General features: G+C 42.1%; 1 protein-coding gene across 14 annotated transcripts in view; it reads left to right on the top strand.

Annotated features, from left to right (window-relative positions):
* Positions 1 to 21,070, top strand: part of ARMC9 (armadillo repeat containing 9) — a 156,239-nt gene that overhangs the window by 101,667 nt on the left and 33,502 nt on the right. The window contains exons 23-24 of one of the 14 annotated variants that reach the window (XM_068544249.1): positions 14,332 to 14,418; positions 15,668 to 16,034. The exons of the other annotated variants lie outside the window; for them this stretch is intronic. Of the exons in view, the coding sequence (XP_068400350.1) occupies positions 14,332 to 14,418; positions 15,668 to 15,748 (168 nt within the window). The 3' untranslated portion in view covers positions 15,749 to 16,034. Of the gene's footprint in view, positions 1 to 14,331; positions 14,419 to 15,667; positions 16,035 to 21,070 lie in introns of those variants that run through there. 14 annotated transcript variants of the gene reach the window in all.

Below are 21,070 nucleotides of genomic sequence, written 5' to 3'. Positions count from 1 at the left end.
ACTCTCTGTGAATCACCTCTGATGGGTCACCTCCTGTGGTCTGCTTCCTTGGCACGGTGCGGATATGAGTTTAATTCCCTGTTACCTAATTAGCAAAGAAATATCTGTTTATGTCTGTGTTACTTGCAGGGCCTTTCCATTATTTAATCAAGTCAATAAAGAAACCAGTGTTTCCCAATTACGAGTTTTGCTTTTTTCTAGTTCTAAATTCGCTTATTTCTATAACACAGCTCCTATGCTCTCATACCTTGGCGGGGACGAACCACCCAACAGGCTGACTCATGGCTACTGCCCTCGTTTCCACTCTGGTTTCTATGGAGATAGACATCAGATGGCTCAAAACAAGGTGAGGGCTCGGAGACACCTCCAGATTCCGAGGCATTTACAAACCCTGTTTGTCCAACATCTGTTTCCATGGAAACAGATGCAGAAAAGGTCAACCAGTACTCTACAATAAACTTTTTTTTCTCTTATCTAATTTTTTACAAATACCACAACAGTGCATCGCTTTTTCCTGTTATCATAGATTTTTGGAATAATAGTACCTTTTACGTAGTAAGACGTATATTTCTAATTTTGACCTATTTGATAAATCCTTATACTTAAGTGCATTCTGCATTATTTTAAAATTTTTATTAAATAAACTTGTTTCTACTTACCTAATCAAATCACTATCACCTGGCATTCAGAGATGAAACACTTAGTGTCTTAGGCCTGGGAATGTGAGTGGAGAAAAAATAGTGCCTGACCTGCCATCCCTTCCAACTTAAAAACTCAAGACATTGGTGCTCCAGGTAGTAACTAAGGCCCTTGCTTGTATCACTGTCATTTGGTTGTAAGGGCTCAGGGTCTGTTTGACTCAAATTGAGCCAGTTTGTGTCTAAATTCTGTGTGCCACGTATGTTATACAAAATATTGAATATGTCTGTTATATAAAATATAGAAATAGAAGCAATTTTCTGTTAGTAGTGAGCAAAATGAGCAATGCACCGTATTCAATTTTGCAGAATGACAAGAACAACGAAATGGACAAATACTCATTAAGCTGTTGTTAGGCGTGGCATATTCAACTTAAACCAAGATCTGCTGCTAAGAGTAGACAGATGTTAAGTCAGATCTTTAAAGGGAAAAGCAGAGCAAGCTCACTTGAAAGAGAAAAAACCAGAAGCAAAGTGAAAGTTAACGTTGCTGTGTGGTTATGTGCGAGAAACGCTACGGGGAATTAGTCATGCAACTCATGTTGCTGCAAATCGTGTGCTACTTTTTGGCATTTATTTTGATATTACCTTTCACGATGGATTCATCTTTTTTTAGATGCTATTTATTCGCACTGCCTTTTATTCTCTACTAGTGAACTGTAAGTGCCACTAGGGCGGGGACAGTGTCAGCTTTGTTCTCCAGAGCACCCCCAGCACCTAGCACGGCACGTGACACACACTGGTTGTTGGGTAGGGGTACTGGTTGGGTAGATCCTCACAGGAGCTCTGATGGTTTCTCTCTGCAGAGAATTCCCCCAGAAAAGTGGATGCAGGCAGATTCACTTGATCCAAAGGCACACACCTGTGTGTAACCACCATCCGGATCATTAGCGTCTGCATCTCAGAAGCCCCACCTTGAGTTCTCGCTCTGTTGTTGACATTTATGTAAATGGAATCCTACAGCACGATGCACTCTGAGTTTGGCTTGTTTGCTCAATGTTTTATTTGTGACAGTACCAGTTAGCCTTTGCTAACTGATAAAACCACCCCAAATCTTAGTGGCTTAAAAAAAGCAGCAGTCTTTTCCTCCCGATTCTGTGGGTTGACTGGGCAGGGCCTGCCCTCCTCCTCCAGTGAATTTGCTGGGCATCTTCACAACATGGTCGTTGCCAGGCTCTAAGAAGGCGAAGGCCAAAGCCACTAGGCCTCTTACGAAGGAGTGTGCTTGCTGGCATGGGAGGAGTTTCTGTCTGCGCTTGCTGGCATGGGAGGAGTTTCTGTCTGTGAGATTCATCTCAGAATAAACCATTTTAGGACTTCCCTGGTGGCGCAGTGGTTAAGAATCCGCCTGCCAATGCAGGAGACACGGGTTCGAGCCCTGGTCCGGGAAGATCCCACATGCCGCGGAGCAACTAAGCCGGTGCGCCACAACTACTGAGCCTGCGCTCTAGAGCCCGTGAGCCACAACTGCTGAGCTCATGTGCCACAACTACTGAAGCCCGCACACCTCGAGCCCATGCTCTGCAACAAGAGAAGCCACCGCAATGAGAAGCCGGCACACTGCATCGAAGAGTAGCCCCCCCTCGCTGCAACTAAAGAAAGGCCGAGCACAGCAATGAAGACCCAACTCAGCCAAAAATAAATAAATAAATAAATAATTTTTTTTTAAAAACCATTTTAAGATAACCTTCATATACAAAAAAAATAACTTTGTCGGTTTACACACACAAGAATTGACAATAAACTAAGAAAGAAGTTCTTTCCAATTAAAGTTAGAGTTTTACCGATCTAAATTGACATTTGTTACCGTCTAAACCTTACCAAATGGGAAAAGCCAACTGCCTTTTTCATTCTGAATCTCCTACTATACTCGCCTTACCAGGGTTTACCCTCAGCTCTTAATTTCAGAAAACTTGTTTGGTTTTTTTTGTTGTTTTTTTTTTACCAGCCAGACAGTAGTGTTGTAAGCGGTAATCGGAATATCTGTGCCAAGTCTGAGCAGAGGGCCTGATGTGTATCGTCTGTGTTCAGTCGGTGGTAGCTTGTGGTGTTCTCCTGCTTCACCCAAGTTGATCAGGCTTTGGGAATCTTACAAAAAAACTGACTTAGTGAGAATTCATCTAGTTAACAGGTATTTGTCAAGCACCTGTTTGATGCCAGGGACTAGTCTGTGTCCTTACTGATTTTTCCGTCTACTTGCTGTTCTACCAGTTACTGAGAGAGGAATATAGAAATCTCTGATTTTAATTGTAGACTTGCCTATTTTTCCTTTCAGTTCTGTCAGTTTTGCTTCATCTATTTTGGAGTTCTTTTGTTTGAATCATATATATTTGTAATTGTTGTAATATATCATCCCAGTGTTGACCCCTTTAATCATTATGAAACGTCCTCTTTGTCTCTAGTAACGTGCCCAGTATGTTTTGTCTGTCTGGTTTTGTTTTTTTTTTTTTTTTAATATTTATTTATTTATTTTATTTTGGCTGCGCTGGGTTTAGTTGCCGGATGTGAACTTTCTTAGTTGCGGCATGCATGCAGGATCTAGTTCCCCAACCAGCGACGGAACCCGGGCCCCCTGCATTGGGAGCACGTAGTCTTACCCACTGGACCACCAGGGAAGTCCCCCGTCTGTCTGATATTAATACAGCCATTCCAGCTCTCTTGTGCTTACTGTTCACATGGTATGTCTTTTTCCATTCCTTTACTTTCAACCTATCTGTGTCTTGGAATTTAAAGTGCTCCTCTTGTAGGCAGGATATAGCTAGGTTCTGCTTTTTTATCCAGTCTGACAATCTCTGCCTTTGATTGGAGTGTTTATTTAGGGCATTCGTATTTTTAAACAGTTTTATTGAGGTGTAATTTACATACCATGAACTTCATCTGTTTTAAGCGTACCATTTAATGATTTTTAGCAAATTTACAGAGTTGCACTACTGTCCCCACAATTCAATTTTAGAACATTTCCATCACCCCAGAAAGATCCCTTAGGCCCTTTTGTAGTCAATCCCTGTCCACCATCCCCCTCCCCGCAAGCCCCAAGCAACTACTAATCTGCTTCTGTCTCTGTAGATTTGCCTTTTCTGGACATTTCACATAGTACGTAGTCTTTTGCATATGATGGGTTTCATTTAGTATGATATTTTTGAGGTTTAACCGTATAGAATATAGCAATAGTTCATTTCTTTTTATTTCTGAATAGTATTCCATCGTATGGGTAGACCACTTGTTTATCCATTCGCTGGTTGATAGACATTTGCATTGTTTTTACTTTTCTGGCTATTATAGATAAGGCTGCTGTGAACATTTGTGTATAAGTCTTTGTGTGGTCATATGTTTTCATTTCTCTTGGGTAGTTACCCAGGAGTGGAATTCCTGGGTTGTATGACAAATTTATGTTTAACTTCTAAAGGAATGGATGAAATGTTTTCCAAAGCGTCTGTACCCATTTTTACATTCCCACCAGCCGAGGTATAAGGGCTCCAGTTTCTCCACATCCTCACCAATGTTTGTTATTTGTCTGTTGTTTTAATTATAGCCATCCTAGTGGGTGTGAAGTGATATTACATTGTGCTTTTAATTTGTACTTCCCTAATTACTAATGATGTTGAGCATCTTTTTATGTGCTTGCTAGATGCATTAGTTTCCTAGGGCTGCTGTAACAAAGTACTACAAACTGGTTGGCTTAAAACAACAGAAATGTATTGTCTCACAGTTCTGGAAGCTAGAAGTCCAAAATTAAGGTGTCAGCAGGGCCGCAGTCTCTCCAGGTTCTGGGAGAGAATCTGTCCCATGCCTTCTTCTTAGCTCCTAGTGTTGCTGGAGGTCCTTTGCGTTCCTTGGCTTGCAGGTGCATTTCTCACCTGTGTGTCTTCACATCATCTTCTTATAAGGACACCAGTCACATTGGATTAAGGCCCACCCTGCTCCAGTATGACCTCATCTTAACTAATTACATCTGCAACAACCCTATTTCCAATTGAGGTCACATTCTGAGGTATTGGGGGTTAGGATTTCAACATATCTTTTGGGGATACACAGTTCAACACTAGCCATTTGCATGTCTTCTTTGGTGAAATATCTATTCAAATAGTTTTCCCATTTTTAAAATTGGGTTGTTTGTCTTTTTATTATTGAGTTGTGAGAGTTCTTTATATATTCTGGATACAAGTCCTTTCTCTGGTATATGACTTGCAAATATATTCTCCCAGTGTGTGGCTTGTCTTTTCATTTTCTTAATGGAGTCTTTTGAAGTACAAAAATTTTTTGCTTTTTCTTTCATGGTTTGTGCTTCTGTTGTTGTACCTAAGAACTCTTTGCCCAACCCACCGTTTGTCAACCTTGGGTGCTGTTGACATTTGGGGCCAGATAATTCTTTGTTGTGGGGACTGTTCCACGTGTTGTGGGATGTTTAACAGCGTTTCTGACCTCTACCCACTGGGTGCCAGGATTATTCACCCCACTCCAAAGCTGTGACAACCAAAAATGTTTGCTGACATTGCTAAATGTCCCCTAGGAGGCAAAAGCACCTCCACTTGAAAACCAATGGCCTAAACCAATATTGCAAAGATCTTCTGGGACTTCCCTGGAGGTCCAGTGATTAAGACTTCACACTTCCAGTGCAGGGGACATGGGTTTGATTCCTGGTTGGGGAACTAAGGTCCCACATGCCATGGTGTGGCCAAAAAAAAAAGATTTTCTCCTATGTTTCCCTAAGAGTTTTATAACTTTAGCTCTTATATTTAGATCTAGGACCATTTGTAGTTATCTTTTGTATATGGTGTAAGGTAAAGATCTAAATTTATCTTTCTGCATGTGAATATCCAGTTGCCCCAATACAATTTGTTGAAAAGACTGTGCTTTGACCCACTGAATGACTTTGTCAAATTGAGCCTCTGTTAAAAAATTGACCGTAAATGTAAGCATTTATTTCTGGATTCTCATTTCTGTTCACTTGACCATTCTCATTTCTGTTCACTTGTGCTAGTACCGCATGATCTTAATTATTGTAGCCCTATAATAGGTTTTGAAAATGAGTCCTCCAACTTTGTTCTTTTTCAAAATTGTTTTGTTTGATATTCATTCACATTTAATGTAACTATTGGTATGGTTGGGTTTAATTCTGCTATTTGCTGCTTTCTATTTATGTGATCTCTTCCTGTTTTTCCTGCCTTCCTTTGTATTAAACAAATACATGTATTACCCTATTTTGTATTAAACAAATATTGTTTAGTATACCATTTTAATTACTCTGTTAGCTTTTTATCTGTATTTCCCTTTTTCTTTTTGAGTTGGTTCTAGGGATTACAATATGCATCTTTACGGTCTTCTTCGAGTTAATACTGATTTGTTTCTCGTAAATAGAAGAACTTTGCACCAGTACAGCTCCATTTCTGTTTCTCTTTTGTGCTCTTGTTGCCATATGTACTACATCTATATTTATTATCAACCCAGTATTGTAAGTCTTTGCTTTAAATAGTCATAAATCTTTTAAAGCAGTTCGGGGAAAGTGTACATCTATGTATCCACCCACGTATTTATCATTTTTAGTGCCCTTCATGCCTTCCTGTGAGGTTACCATCTGACACCATTTCCCTCTCGTTTGAAGCACTGCCTTCAGCATTTCTAGTAATTCAGGTCTGTTAACAACAAATTCTCTCAGTTTTTTAAATCTGGAATTGTCTTTAAATAGTTATTTATTTATTTATTTATTTATTTGGCTGCACCGGGTCTTAGTTGCAGCACGCAGGATCTTCGTTTCAGCGTGCAGACTCTTAGTTGCGGCATGCAGGATCTAGTGCCCTGACCAGGGATGGAACCCGGGCCCCCTGAATTGGGAGTGCGGAGTCTTAACCACTGGACCACCAGGAAAGTCCCTGGAATTGTCCTTATTTCACCTTCATTTTTGAAGGACAGTTACACTGGGTATAGACCTCTTGATCAACAGGTTTTTCTCTGTCACTTTGAATATGTCATTGTCTCCTGGCTTCCATTGTTTCTGATGAGAAGCCTGCTATTAATTTTATCTTTTATCATTCTTTCCCTGGATGTGGTGAGTTGTTTTGCCCTTGGCTGCTACTTAAGATTTTTATGTTCAATTTTGGCTCTCGGCAATTTGATTATGATGTGTTTGGGTGTAGTTTTCTTTGTATGTATCCTTTTTAGGATTCACTGAGCTTCTTGGGTCTATAAGTTACAGTTTTCCACCAAATTTGGGAAGGTTCAGCCATTATTTATTCAAGTATATATTCTGCCCCTTTCTTCTCTCCTCTCCTCCTAGAAATCCAATTACACATGTATTAGAATACTTGGTCTTATCTGACAGATCTCTGAGACTTTCTTCATTTTCTTCAGTGTTTTTTCTCTCTGTTCTTTAAGCCAGGTACTTTGTGTTGATCCATCTTCCAATTGATAACTTCTGCCGGTTCATATATATCTGCTATTGAGCCCATCCACTGAAGTTTTCATTTCAGTTATTAATCCTTTTCCGCTCTAGAATTCCCATCTGATTTCTTTTTATAGTGTCCATTTCCCTGTCAAGATTTCCTGTTTTTCACTCATTTTTAGTATATTTTTCTTTAACTATTGAGCATGTTTTCCTTTAATTCTTTAAACATTTTCATAATAGCTGTTTTGAAGTCTTTGTCTACTAAATCCAACATCTGGGCCCACTCAAAGTGAGTTCTTGGCTTCTTGATATTTCCTGAGTGCAGGTCACATTCTTCTGTTTCTTGGGCCACGTCTAGTAATGCCTTTGGTTGAAAACTAGGCGTTGCAGATAATATGTTGCAATGATTCTGGATTACGTTTTGTTCTCCTGAGTGTTGTTTAGTAAGCTGTTAACTTGCCTGGTCTCTAACTGTGAAATCTCTCCCCCCTGTGGCACGCAGCCAGTGGTGTCTCTGCTTATTACTTCCCCTGCATAGTTTAACCATCAGTCAGAGATCTGGGCAAAGGTTATGTCGACACACCTCAAGTGACCATCTTCTGCCACTTGAGTTATGTGTAGGTTGAGGAATGCATTTAAAAGCACAGAGAATTTGCAAGTTTCCCCAAGCTTTTAAATTTCTCTGAGCTCCCTGGGGTTTTCTGCGTGCATCTGTAGTTTAGCAGTCAGTCGGGGATGCTTGGAGATTTTATTACCTCAGTCCTTCTATGGCTCCCTTGCTTCCGGGTATCCCCCTTCAAGTAGCTGCTCTGCTCCTTGCCCTCTACCAAGTCCACACCTTCAGCTGATAAAGCTGTGGGTTTCCACTGCCTGAAATAGACAGGAACTCCCCCAGCCAATGCACCATTCTTGCCCCAAGTGCAGTAGCACTTCCCCAGTGAGCAGTTGTGGCCTGCAACTGGTCATTTTCCAGTGTCCTGAAATGATTGTTTTTTCATAAATTTGTCACATTTTATGCTTGATCTGTGTAAAGGGGAATTGCCTGACCTACTCATATTCCATTACCGGAAGCCATCAGGGCATGGCAGTAAGCGAAACAGATACTTTATCGGGAGAAAAGCAGACCTTAAACAAATAAGAAAACAGAAATGTAATATGTCAAATGGTGGTAGGTGCCTTAAAGAACAATAAAAGTAGGAAGGGCTTGAGGGAGAAGCCCCGTGGTGGACACTGGGAATAGCAAATGTCAAGGCCCTGAGGTAGAAGCCTGTTTGGGGAGCCACAAGAAATGGGGAGGGAATAGGATACGGGGTCAGAGGAGGTAGCTAAGGTCAGATCACCTGGAGCCTTGAGAAAGACATTAGCTCTTATTCTGAGAGAGGAGGGAAGCTGTTGGAAGGTATTAAGTGAAAAGTGACATTATCACTCGTCTTGCCTTAAGGGATCACTCAGAACGCCCATTGACCGCATCACAATGAGTGCTACAACTGCCAAGTGAATTCAGAAAGTCATTGACAGGGCTTGGCATCCCTGTACTTGACCTGAGCTTTGCGGCACTGGGACCAGGGAGCCTGTGGACCTCGTGAATTTCTAGGCTGAAGAGGCATCTTGGCTTAGCCGAACATCATTCATCTTAGAATCAGGGACCCTTGCTGGGGTCCTGACTCCGCCATGTACAAGACTCAGTTTCTCTAAATGAGCCAACTATCCAGTGTCTAACACATGTGATGTCTAGTCAATAATTGGCTCTAACTCAAATGTGGACGTTAACAAAAACTGAGGTTCCTAAATTGCCTGCTTGTCCTGGCACCCATACTCTTTCAACAGCTCAGTGACCTGTGGCTGTTCCTTCTCCCTTGTACTTTGTCATCATCCTCCAGACACAGTGGTTCATCGTTCTGAAAGTCACTTTCATCTACCTTTCATTTCCTTTTCTGTTCCACATCCTGGCTTAAGCCTCAATCTCTTCCCTTCCCAGCCTGTCCTGCATGTGGCCACCAGACCATCTTTCTAAAGCAGGGCTTGGGTCAATCATGCCGGGACATGATCTCTTCATTTTTAAATTGGGGGACATTTTAAACTTTCCAGAAAGTCCAGAAAATAACATGACAGCAGTGGATCTATCCCTTCATCCCTCTCCTCTCCCACCTTCCCCAGAATTAACCACCATCCTGAAGCTGGTGTGTAAAATTCCATGAGCATTCTGTGCTTCTATAATATCTTTATGTTTCCATTAACAATATACAATATTGTTTTATGGTTTTTAAATTTACATAAATGACGCAATACTCTATGAATCATTTACCAGCTTGCTTTTTTCATTCAACATTACGTGTTAGAGATTTATTGATACCAATACGTGCTGCCCTAGTTCATCCTCTTAACTGCTGTACGAAGGTCTCATCTTTATGAGATACTGCCAAATTGCTCTTCAAGGTGGCTGAATCCATTTACACTTTCACTTGATTCCGTCTTAAAAACATTCCCATGCCCCCTATCACCTAATAAAATTAAGTTGCTAATGGTGGTTTTCAAAGGCCCACTCAATTGAGACCCCAGTCTACTTTTATATTTTCTTTCACATTACTTGCTTTGTTTCTTCATCTATAAAGATAAAGATAATTACTACCGAATTGTTGTGAGATCAATGAGTTAATCTGTGGCACATAATAGACACACAAAAAAGTGATAGTTTCCGTTCCTTCCTTTGTATCTATATAGTACACACTTGCTCCTTCTGGAGCTATGTGGAAAGAGTCTAATCCAGAAAAGTTGGGGGGTGAGCAGGGGGACATGTTAAAGCCAAGACTAGGATGCTCTCTTGATCTCCTGATATCTTATTGTTGCAGCTCACTGGGGTCTTGGATCACATTCTTGTCTCCTCTCATGGGTGCATTTGATCATGTGTGCTGTCCGTGTCCTCATTCCAAGTCCAAGATGACAGGGGCCAAGCACAGAAGCCTCTCTGTAACCCCCAACAGACCCTGAAAATGACAAATACATGCTGAATGTTAAAACAGCGAGTGTTTGAATCTAAATACAGAGAAAGTGGTTCTGTAATCAGACTGCCTGGGTCTGAGTCCTGCCCCATCTCTTACCAGCCGTGTGGCCTGGGGCAAGTTGGTTAACCACTCCAGGCCTCAGTGTTCTCATCTGTAAAGTGCAAATATAAATACCCATTTCTTCAGGTGGTTGTGAGGATCGAATGAAATCATCCCCATAAAGTGCTAGCACAGACGCAGTGCATGTTAGCCAGTTTTGACGTTACTGTATCATCATGATCTACAGGCAGACTAGACTGATGCAAATGAAGGTTTGCTAGAGTGGAGGTTCCTCGTGTGGTACCCGGCCAGAGCTGGAGCCAAGGTCGGTGGGTGGCCAGGATGGAGCTGGGGGTGGAGAGCGGGGGAAGGGGGCCGTTGGACGCCCTCAGTGGGTAAAAGGAGGGGAGGGAGGCTGTTCCCAGTACAAGCTTCCGGTAACAGCCTGCTTGTGAGGTTTTTCCAAAAAAAAAACAAATTCAGATTCCTAATCAGTCCCCACGAACGCATTTTCCCCTACCCAGGGAGCTTGAGAAACACTGACAAATCCTTACTTTTCAAATCTCCTTCGTCTAGATTCTTTGAGGACTTTGAAGTTCATCTAAACATTATTTCAGAACTTACGTGGTTTATTGAATAATAATTTTTCCTTATGACATTCTTGCTGATGTGTAAGAATATACCCTCATTGTGTCAGGGGCACTTCCAGGTCTGGGGTGGTGGTTTCTGGCTTGTCAGCGAGCCGCCCCACTCACTCTGGGCTGGCGGGGGGACACACCCAGCCTTGGGGTCTTTTGTTTCCCCGGAGTGCCGCGCCGCCCGCCCCTCCCATCTCTTGAGCACACTCAGTGACTCTTGTTCAGAAGGAACCACAGCGCGCGTTACCCGAGTCGTCCTGTCTGCGTCCCGCACAGTGTCTGGGCACTGCTATGATGTCGGCTTCCTCCCTCTGTCCCACCAAAGCTTTCGACTGTCTTTCACTTCCAGTCCTGTTCAGCCTCCAAGTCTCCTCTGATTCCGTGTGTTCCATATTTTAATACGCTCGGCTTCTCTCAAAGCAGCACTGCCGTCGTCTCCATGTGTCTTGCTATTTTCACTCAGACTTCAGGTGAAGTTTAAGCAAGCACACTGAGCAGTGAAAGCAATGGCTTAGAGGAATCAGGGAAGTGAAGAGTGTCGGGGTTTGTCTGGTTTTATTCGGGGGTTAGTTAATGAACTGAGCTGGTTGTTAAACCAGCTGTCATTACCCCCAGGAATGTCATTTTGTGGGTAGGGAAGTTGCTGTCTAGAGCAACGCGGCATCGCGACAAGTCCTCCAGGATTCAGAACCTGCTTCCATCCGCAGTCCTGGCACACACTCAAAGAAAGCTGCAAAAATGGAAAAGGTCCATTCCGCTAGGGGAAATATGTTGATTACACTGCCTGCCTGGTCACCTTGGTCCACCCTTTCTCTCCCATGTGGAGTGTTTTTTCCTTATTTTTACAAAGAGTGAGATTTCCAATTCAGTGTTCTGAGAAGGTGTCTCAAATTTAAACTGCTGGTAGAAGTCTTATAATTATTTCAAGTGGAAAACACACTCGATACTTTCACTTGTCATACGTAAAACCACCTGAATACATTCTGCTCTCTGCATTATATCTGTAAGAATCTGAGTTTCCAAATGCATTTAGTGGTCAACCTTAGTTTTGTTTTCAGGCCAATTGCTTAGAATCTGGTTTGTCTGGAGTATTATGTATCTAAAGCCTCCAGTTAAGAATCTTGTAGTGTCATAAGATCACCGAGCCGCTATGGGGAAGCTTCGGATTAGAACATCTAAATTCATCTCAGCTCAAGTGCCTTTTTTATGAGGCACTCTTAATTTCTTGAAGTAATCAGTTATCCCCGGGCTCTCCCTTCAGTAATCTGATGCATCCTGCCCAAGTACATAAAGACCAGTAATTTTAGTAAAATTCCTCCCAGCAATGGTATTTAAAACCCACCCTAATGAGACATTTATTCTTGAAGCATTTCCTCATCCATCACCTGCTTGCTTCACAGAGTAGATTGCAAAGTATGTTTCATTTGGAATTCCCAGGCAGCTCGGAAAAGCTGGCAATGTGGCTGGTTCTGTTTTTCCACGGTGTGTTCTGCACCCGGGTGTCGCCGCGTTCAGCTGTTCACACACACTTAAGTGAGGCAAGTGAAATTCTTCCCCCTTAAATTGGGGGAAACTAGTGGAAGTAGTCTCCTCTCTCCCAGAGAGAAGGCTGAAGCTGTAAAATTATCACTCAATGTCTCCTAGGTTTGCCCATTTCAAAAAGTTCTGACACATCCTCAGTCGTTTCCACCCACTTGGCCCCAACTGAAGAAGCGGACCCAGTGCCCTGCTATCAGCAGGCATCAGTTTTACAGGCTCTCTCCTTTCGTTTCCCACCACCCTAGTGGTTTCCCCTGCCTTCCCGAAGCTCCCTCTGCATCTAGTTTCCCAAGTGTTGCTGGAAACAGATTGAATAGCATTGAATTAAGCTCTTGCTTCTCTTTGCTGAGTTGCACTTTCCAGCTCGTCGAGCACAGCTCATTTTCCTGCTGCTCTTTACATTTCAGGGGTCCTAACGATGCCTCCGTTTCCTTTTTGCTGATATCCGTGTTTCTTAGAAAAACTCTGACAGTGACTTGTTTGTGTCTATACAGTAGATGGCTTTTCAAAATCAGAGAACTTAAGAAATTTCCTTAATCAGTAAGGCATGATTTTAAAGGGGACAGGATTTTAAATGATCTCATTTGCCGGATGGAGAAACTCAGGCGTTGACAAGAATCACGTCTAATCAGAGCCTCACTACAAACTTTCTTAACCAGGAACTATCAGTTTAATAATGATTTTCACATCCATTTTCTTACATTTATGCATCTTACAGCAACGTAATATTCTTGAAAGCACCAAGAGTATTTGCCTGCGTGTTGGCAGTAGAGAAACTGTGGCAGAGTAAGCAAATTCTCCAGGTGGCAAGCAGATCGGCTGAGATGCCATGGTTCTTCCTCTGGCCCTACACTTGCACATGACACTGTGACTTAAGTTAACTTTTATTACAGGGTCGTATATATTAGGGGCCAAATGTAGAAACTGGCCTGTGTTTTATGAAGGTTATCAATTACCAATGAATTTAGCTATGAGGTATTTTTAATAAAAAACAGCTTCAACTTGCTTTAAATTTTTAAAAATTTGAATAATATTTCAGTGACTCTCTTACTAACTTGTTTTTGAACAAGTTAATAAATCAAGCTTTAACTTATGATGGAGAATACATTCGCTGGTTTGCATATTTGCAAGTGAACGTCTTACCTATGTACTCGTTGTGCAGAGTAAAGAAGTACTTTTGTGAGTGTTGACTAAGGTTAGCCATGGACCTTTTATTTTTCATTGAAGTGGAATGTAGGCATTTGTTTTGTTTCTTAAGGTTTCATATCTCATCCTGGCAGGGAAGTGGTGTATGACCAATACCTCTGTGAAACTGTCATCCATATGCCCATTTGCAGCTGGTGCCTCCAAAGCTTGGTTCCCTAGGAAAGAGATGAAATACTACCCCACTGCCCAGAGCGCTTGGCCACTCACTCTGACCACACAGCCCAATGCTTTTGTCCACAAAGAGCAGTCATTTTCCTAAAATAATCATATAATGTACACACTATTTGATCACTAAGATGCTGGTATTGTAGTAAGCTAAACTCTAAGCCAAGGCAGCAGCATAAATCTTACCTGGCTGTCCCAGACCTGACCTCAGGTAGGGCCTCACGTAGCATTACCTTTATGGAACCCCGAGTGAAATTTCAGGATGGCGTGTTCACACGCGCTTGACAGAGCTGCCAGCTCAGGTGAAGCAGCAGGAGAAGAAGGTAGCAGCCCTTGCGTGGAGAATGAGTCAGGACTAGAGGCTGGACGACCATGAACCTGGTGTTCCAGGCAGGACAAGACAGGGGGGTCCGAACGGTGCCGCGGCCCCCCTCCCCCCTCTGTCTGCCCCGTTGAGCTCAATCTCCGCCGGGCACTGAGGACCCTCGGGCCTCAGAAGACCCGGTCAGCCTAGCCTGTGCCTCCTCAGAGACCGGCTTCTCTGAGGGGCCCCAGGTGGCTGAGTCAGAAAGATCTGGGCAGAAGGGGACTGGCCCAAGGTTAAAGTCCAGACTCCTGCCTCCAGGCCAGGCTCTCACTGTGGACCTGTCGCTTCTCTCCAGCTCAGATTCCACATCAGACAAAGTAGGTGTAATCAAAGGAACCCACACGGAGTCACTGTGAGGATTCAGGTGAAGTGCTGTGGAAAGGTAAGGTGGATTCCTCCATGGTTCTGTGGTCACAGAACATCAGTTAAGTGCTCAAATGTAGGCTGGAGGAAGCAGTGTCTCCGCAGCAGCCCCTGCCGCGGATACGACAGCACGGAGGGTTAGGAAAGGCTCCGGATTGGACCGGAACGTGCCTCTCAGTCTGCTGGTTCTGGTCTGCGTCGGGGGCCACCTAGAATAAGTCGAATCCCCTTTTCCTAAGAAAGCCCATCCTGGGGTGACGGTGTCTCGTGGTGGCAGATGGCACTGACTGGGTGGTGAAGAAAGCCTGGGAGACAGGCCTGCGCCCTGGAACAGCCCTACCCAGAGGCAGTCCTCACGGGAATTTGGGCCTTCGCCTCCCTTGGAAACTGACTCAGATAAACCAGATTCACAAAAGACTGGGGCATCCAAAATGGCTGGAAGTTCGTTTGAAAACAAGGACAGGTACTTACGTTTGCTTTCTCTTCCTGTTGGCGAGTTTAGAGGAAGCAAATCACATGTGGTTGAGTGGGTGAGGAATCAGGAGAAGGATTGGTTAGATAATCTCAGGGACCCCTGTCACCCAGGCGTGCAGGCCTGGGGCACCCCCTCCGCCCTGAGACTGGACGGGCACTGGACGGGCATCTCCTCCAGGGCCCCTCCTTCCTGCCATCTCACCTCATAGCAGGCCAGCTCCCTTCACAGGGACACATTCTTTCCTTAGTTTCTACCTCAGTCAGATGACGGTCTGGTCTGTTTTGTACTGATCTTTATAATTTAACCTGCAAAGGACAGTGTAATCTCCGAAGTCCTAGCAGGGAGTGGGAAAGAGTACCGCAGCTTCCCCGGTACCATGTACGTCATTCAGCTGGCATTTGATTAGACACAGACTCGGGACAGCTCATATATACTATTATTTTGTTTTTAACTCCTCTCTTTTTGTGTATTTGAAAACTTTTTATTTTGAGATAATTATAGATTGACGTAACAATAGAGAAAAATCTTGTGTACCCTTTACCCAATTCCATCCACTGGTAGCATCTTGCAAAGCTACAGCATGACAACAACCAAGGTATTAACACTGATGCATTCAAGAACCAGAAGATTTCCATTACCACAGGGTCCCTTTACAGCCACAACTCCCACTTCCTCCTTAAAATCTGGCAACCACTAATCTGTTCTCCATTTCCATAGTTTTGTCGTTTCCAGAACGTTGTATAAGTGGAATGATATAGTATGTAACCACTGAGGATTGGCTTTTTTCACACAGCGTATTTCACTGGAGATTCATCCAGGCCCCTGTGTGTCAATAGTTCATGGTGTGGGGCTTCCCTGGTGGCGCAGTGGTTAAGAATCCGCCTGCCAATTCAGGGGACACGGGTTCGAGCCCTGGTCCAGGAAGATCCCACATGCCGCGGGGCAACTAAGCCCGTGCGCCACACCTACTGAGCCTGCGCTCAGAGCCCGCCAGCCACAACTACTGAGCCCGCGTGCCACAACTGCTGAAGCCTGCGCACCTAGAGCCCGTGCTCCGCAACAAGAGAAGCCACCGCAACGAGAAGGCCGCGCACCGCAGCGAAGAGTAGCCCCCGCTCGCCGCAACTAAAGAAAGCCTGCGCGCAGCAACGAAGACCTAATGCAGCTAAAAATAAATAAATTAAATAAATTAATTTTTAAAAAAATAGTTCATGGTGTGGCTGGACCACAGTTTGTTTAACATTCTCCTGTGGAAGGACATCTGTTGTTCCCAGTTTTTGGTTATTACAAATAAAGCTGCTATGAACATTCACGTACAGATTTTTGTGTGACAATAAGTTTCCATTTCTCTGGGATAAATGCCTAAGAACATAATTGTTGGGTCATATGTAGTTCCATGTTCAGCTTTTTAAGAAACTGCCAAGCTGTTTTCCAGAGTGGCTGTACCAGTTTTGTGTTCCCACTAGCAACGTATGTGTGATCTACTTTCTCTGCATCCTCACCAGCATTTGATGTTATTACTGCTATTTAACTTAGCCATTCTGATAGGTGTGGAGTGACTCACTGTGGTTTTAATTTGCATTTTCCTAATGGCTAGTGATGTTGAACATTTTAATGTGCTTATTTGTCATCCACATGTCCTCTTTAGTGAAATGTCTCTTCATGTTTTTGCCCATTTTCTAATTGGATTGTTTGGGGGTTTTACTGTTGAGTTTTGGGTATTCTTTCTATATTTTATATATTTAGATACTAGTCCTTTGTCAGATATGTGGTTTCCAAATGTTTTCTGCCAGTCTATAGCTTTTCTTTTTGTCCTCTTAACAGGGTCTTGGACTTGAGGATATGGGGAGGGGGAGGGGTAAGATGTGACAGGGTGAGAGAGTGGCATGGACATATATACGCTACCAAATGTAAAATAGATAGCTAGTGGGAAGCAGCCGCATAGCACAGGGAGATCAGCTCGGTGCTTTGTGACCACCTAGAGGGGTGGGATAGGGAGGGTGGGAGGGAGGGAGATGCAAGAGGGAAGAGATATGGGAACATATGTAGATGTATACCTGATTCACTTTGTTATAAAGCAGAAACTAACACACCATTGTAAAGCAATTATACTCCAATAAGGATGTTTAAAAAAAAAAAAAAAGTTTTTAAATTTTCAATAAAAATCCAATTTATCAAATTTTCCTTTTTATGGATTGTACTCTTGGTATCAAGTATAAGAACGCTTTGCCTTGCCATGGGTCCTGAAGATTTTCTCCTGTTTTTTTCTAACAATTTGATAGCTTTACATTTAAGTCCATGGTCCATTCTGAGTTAATTTTTATATAAGGTGTGAGAATTAAAGTAAGGTTCTTTTTTTTTTTTCCTATGCATGTCCAGTTGCTCCAGCACCACTTGTTTTTTGTTTGTTTGTTTGTTTGTTTGGTTCAATAACTATGGCTGGCATTTATTAGTCATTTACAATGTATCTGGCACTTTTCTAATGTACAGTTTTCAGAAGTGTCCTATGAGTTAGATTCTATTATTACCATGATTTTACAGGTAAGGAAACTGAAAGGTAGATGGAATAAACTGTACAAAGTCCAATGGCAGATGATCATCAGAGCCCATGTTTCTAGCCTATGTGCTCTACTATCTCCCATATAGAATATTTTACCTTCTCTAGTATTAAGGTATTTTATGATAATTTTAGATTTTAAAAGTTTCCCCGATGATAATTTACTTTCTCACACCGAGAGATCTGTTCCAGTTTGCAGCAATCTAGTCAATAATTCAAAATTTTCATTATTGAATCTTGGGGCAGCACCACTTGTTGAAAAGACTATCCTTCCTCTGTTGAACTACTTTTTGCACCTTTGTCAAAAATCAGTTGGGCGTATTTGTGTAAGTCTGTTTTGAGGTTCTCTGTTTTGTCCAGTTGATCTATATCTCTCTCCCTCTGCCAATACCACATAGTCTTGATTCTGGTAGCTATATAATGTCAACTGGAAAAAAAGTGCACAACCTAAAGGTTGAGAGTTTTATGTTTTATTTGGGGGCTTTACTGAGGACTATAGCCTGGGAGACAGCTCTGAGGGACTGTTCCAAAGAGGTAAGGGAGGCACTGGATATAATAGGAGCTTTTGCTGGGGAGGAGAATGTAGTCGAACATCAAAAGATTACTACTAATCACAAAAAAAAACAAAAAAACGGACAACTCAAGTTAATGACTTTAGTGCTTTTCAGTGTATGGGAAGATGCAAGAGCCTGGGCTCATTGAAATTACCGTTTTGATATTCATCTTAACTATCTAGGGCCAGTACCCTGTTTTTTTCCATCCTGAATTCCCCTCAGCGTGCACCAGCAGGGGTGGCTGCAGTGGCTGATGACTTTATGGCCACAGCATGCTTTGTTTGCTGAAATGGCAGACGACATTCTTTGCCTACAATAATAAGTCTTGAAATCAGGTAGACTGATTCCTCCCACTTTATTCTTCTTTTTCAAAATTGTCTTAGCTATTCTAGTTCCTTTGCCCCTTCCGTATAAATTTTAGAGTAGTCTTGTACCCATCTACAGAAAAATCTTGCTGGGATTTTTATAGAAATTACATTAAACTTGTATATCAACTTGGGGAGAATTGACATTTTAACTAAGTTGGGTTTCTAATTCATGAACAAGTTAATGTCTTTCCATTTATTTAGACCTCCTTTGATTTCTTTCTTTAGTGTTTTGTAGTTCTCAGCGTACAAGTCCTATACATGTTTTGTTAGATTTACACCTAAATATTTCTTATTTTATTGTGTGTGTGTGTGTGTGTATAAGCAATTGTAAATTATATTGTATTTTTAATCAGAGTCTTAATTTAAGACTAGTATGTAGAAATTGATTTTTGTATGTTTATCTTATATCCTGTGACCTTGCTGAACTCACTTATTAGTTCTTCGAGTTTTGGGAGGTCAATTCCTTGGGATTTTCTACATAGACAATCATGTCATCTGCAAATAAAGACAATTCTATTTCTTCCTTTCTGATCTGTACGCTTCCTATTTCCTTTTTTGCCTTCTTGCTCTGTCTAGAACTTATAACACTAAGAATGGTGAGAGTAGAAATCCTTCCCTTGTTCCCAGTCTTAGGGGGAAGGCATCCAGTCTTTCACCATTAAGTGTAATGTTAAATACAGGTTTTCTATAGATGTTCTTTATCAAGTACCCCCCATTCCTATCCTTTTGAGTTTTTGGTCATGAACGGATACTGAATTTTGTCATGCTTTTTCTTCATCCATTAATATAATCATGTGATTTTTTTTTTTTTTTCTTCATAAGCCTGTTAATCTTGTGGATTACAATGATTAAATTTTAAATACTGAACCAGACTTGCATCACTAGAACAAGCCCCACTTGGTCATTGTATATAATTTTTTTAGCATATTGATCTATTGGTCTATTCTATTTGCCTATATTTTGTTAAGGATTTTTTTTCATTTTCCTTTAACTTGGTTGTTAAGGATTTTTGCATCTTTATTTATGATGGATATTTGTCTGTATTCTTTTTATAGAAGTACTATCATTGCCTGGTTTCGGTACCAGGGTAATACCAGCTTCATAAAATGAATTAGGAATTATTTCTTCCTCTTCCGTTTTTGGAGAACATTGTGTAGAATTGGTGTTAACTTTTTAGAAAGTTTGGTAGAATTCTCCAGTGAAACCATGTGGGCCTGGAGACTTCTTTGGGGGAATTTTTAAATTAGGAATTCAATTTTCTTAATAATTATAGGATTATTCAAGTCATCTGAGAGGCTTTGTGTTTTTTATCTAAGTTGTCAAATTTATGTACAGTTGCTCATAGTAATCCCTATTATCCTTTTTTTCTTTCATTTTTTAAAAATCTTTTATCTGTATAAGTGTGAACTCTGCCTGTGTGGATTTCTACCTGATAATCCATTAATATCAACATTTATTTTCATGCTCACATTGTCCCCATTTGGCCAGTGGAAACCCCACCAAGTTAGCTCTCATGCATTATATAATTTAATTGTGCATTGTTTGTTACGAAAAAATTGAACTAATATATCTTTTCAAACAGTGAAAAAGAACAAAAAGTGACAAGGGCCTAAGAGAAGACAGTGGCAAGTAGAAAAGAAACTTAGAAGTATATAGGTGGCAAAATTGTGATGATTAACTTGGTATGGGCCTATTATCCTTTTGATGTCTGCAGGTCTGTAGTGATATCTCCTGTTTCATTCCTGATATCAGTAATTTGTGTCTTCTTTTTCTTTGTCAGTCTTGCTACAGGTTTGACAATTTCATTAATCTTTTCAAAGAATCAGCTTTTAGTTTTACCAATTTTCTCTGTTGTTTCTCCGTTTTCCTTTTCATCAATATCTGCTCTTCTCTTTATTATTGCCTTCCTTTTGTTTGCTTTGGGTTTACTTTTCTACGTTCTTGAGACTTCCTGTTTTTTTAATTTGTTTCAAGAATGTTTGTGATTGCTCACTGAAGCCTTTTCATGATGGTTGCTTTAAAATTTTTTCAGACAATTCTAGCATCTCTGTATCTTGATGTTGGCCTCTCTTGATTGTCTCTTAATTCAGTTTGAGAGCACGGCTGGTTCCTGGTATGATGAATGAGTTTTTATTTAAACCCAGATATTTTGGATACTATGTTATGAAACTTTTGTCTTATATTAAACCTTCTCTTTTACCTGGCTTCTTCTGACACTGCTCTGGCAGAGGAGCAGGGGCTCCTCCTCATTACTGTTAGGTGTGAGTAGAAGTCCAGGTCCTGCGGTCGGCCTGTGTTGACACCCCAGGGAGCGGGGGAGGAGACTCCTTGTTACTGCAGGACAGGGGTGGGAGTTCTCCATCCCTGCTAGGCCGCCACTAACACCTCCCCGACTGGAAGAGGTGGTAAGAATGCCTTGTGACTGCCCCCCCACGTGGCCTCCCCAACACCACAGGAACATGGTGAAACGTGGCAATGGTGAACGTCTTGAGTCTCCACCAGGCCTCCTCTGACACCGTCCCTGGTTGGGGGGGAGGGACATCTCATTACTGCAGAGTGGGGGTGGAAGTCCAGGCTCTCCACCTGGTCTCTACTCTCCCCTCGGGGTAGGGGGGCTTCATTACCACCCAGCAGGTGGTAATGAAACTCCCCCTCCCTACTTGTCCCTCTCTGATATCACCCCAGTGGGGGTCACTGGGGTGCCTCATCACAGCCTG

Source organism: Eschrichtius robustus, chromosome 5 (genome assembly GCF_028021215.1).
Source record: "Eschrichtius robustus isolate mEscRob2 chromosome 5, mEscRob2.pri, whole genome shotgun sequence".
In the NCBI taxonomy this organism is placed as follows: Eukaryota; Metazoa; Chordata; class Mammalia; order Artiodactyla; family Eschrichtiidae; genus Eschrichtius; species Eschrichtius robustus.
The sequence above is the reverse complement of the archived record's forward strand: the minus strand, read 5'-3'. Positions and strand labels throughout refer to the sequence as shown.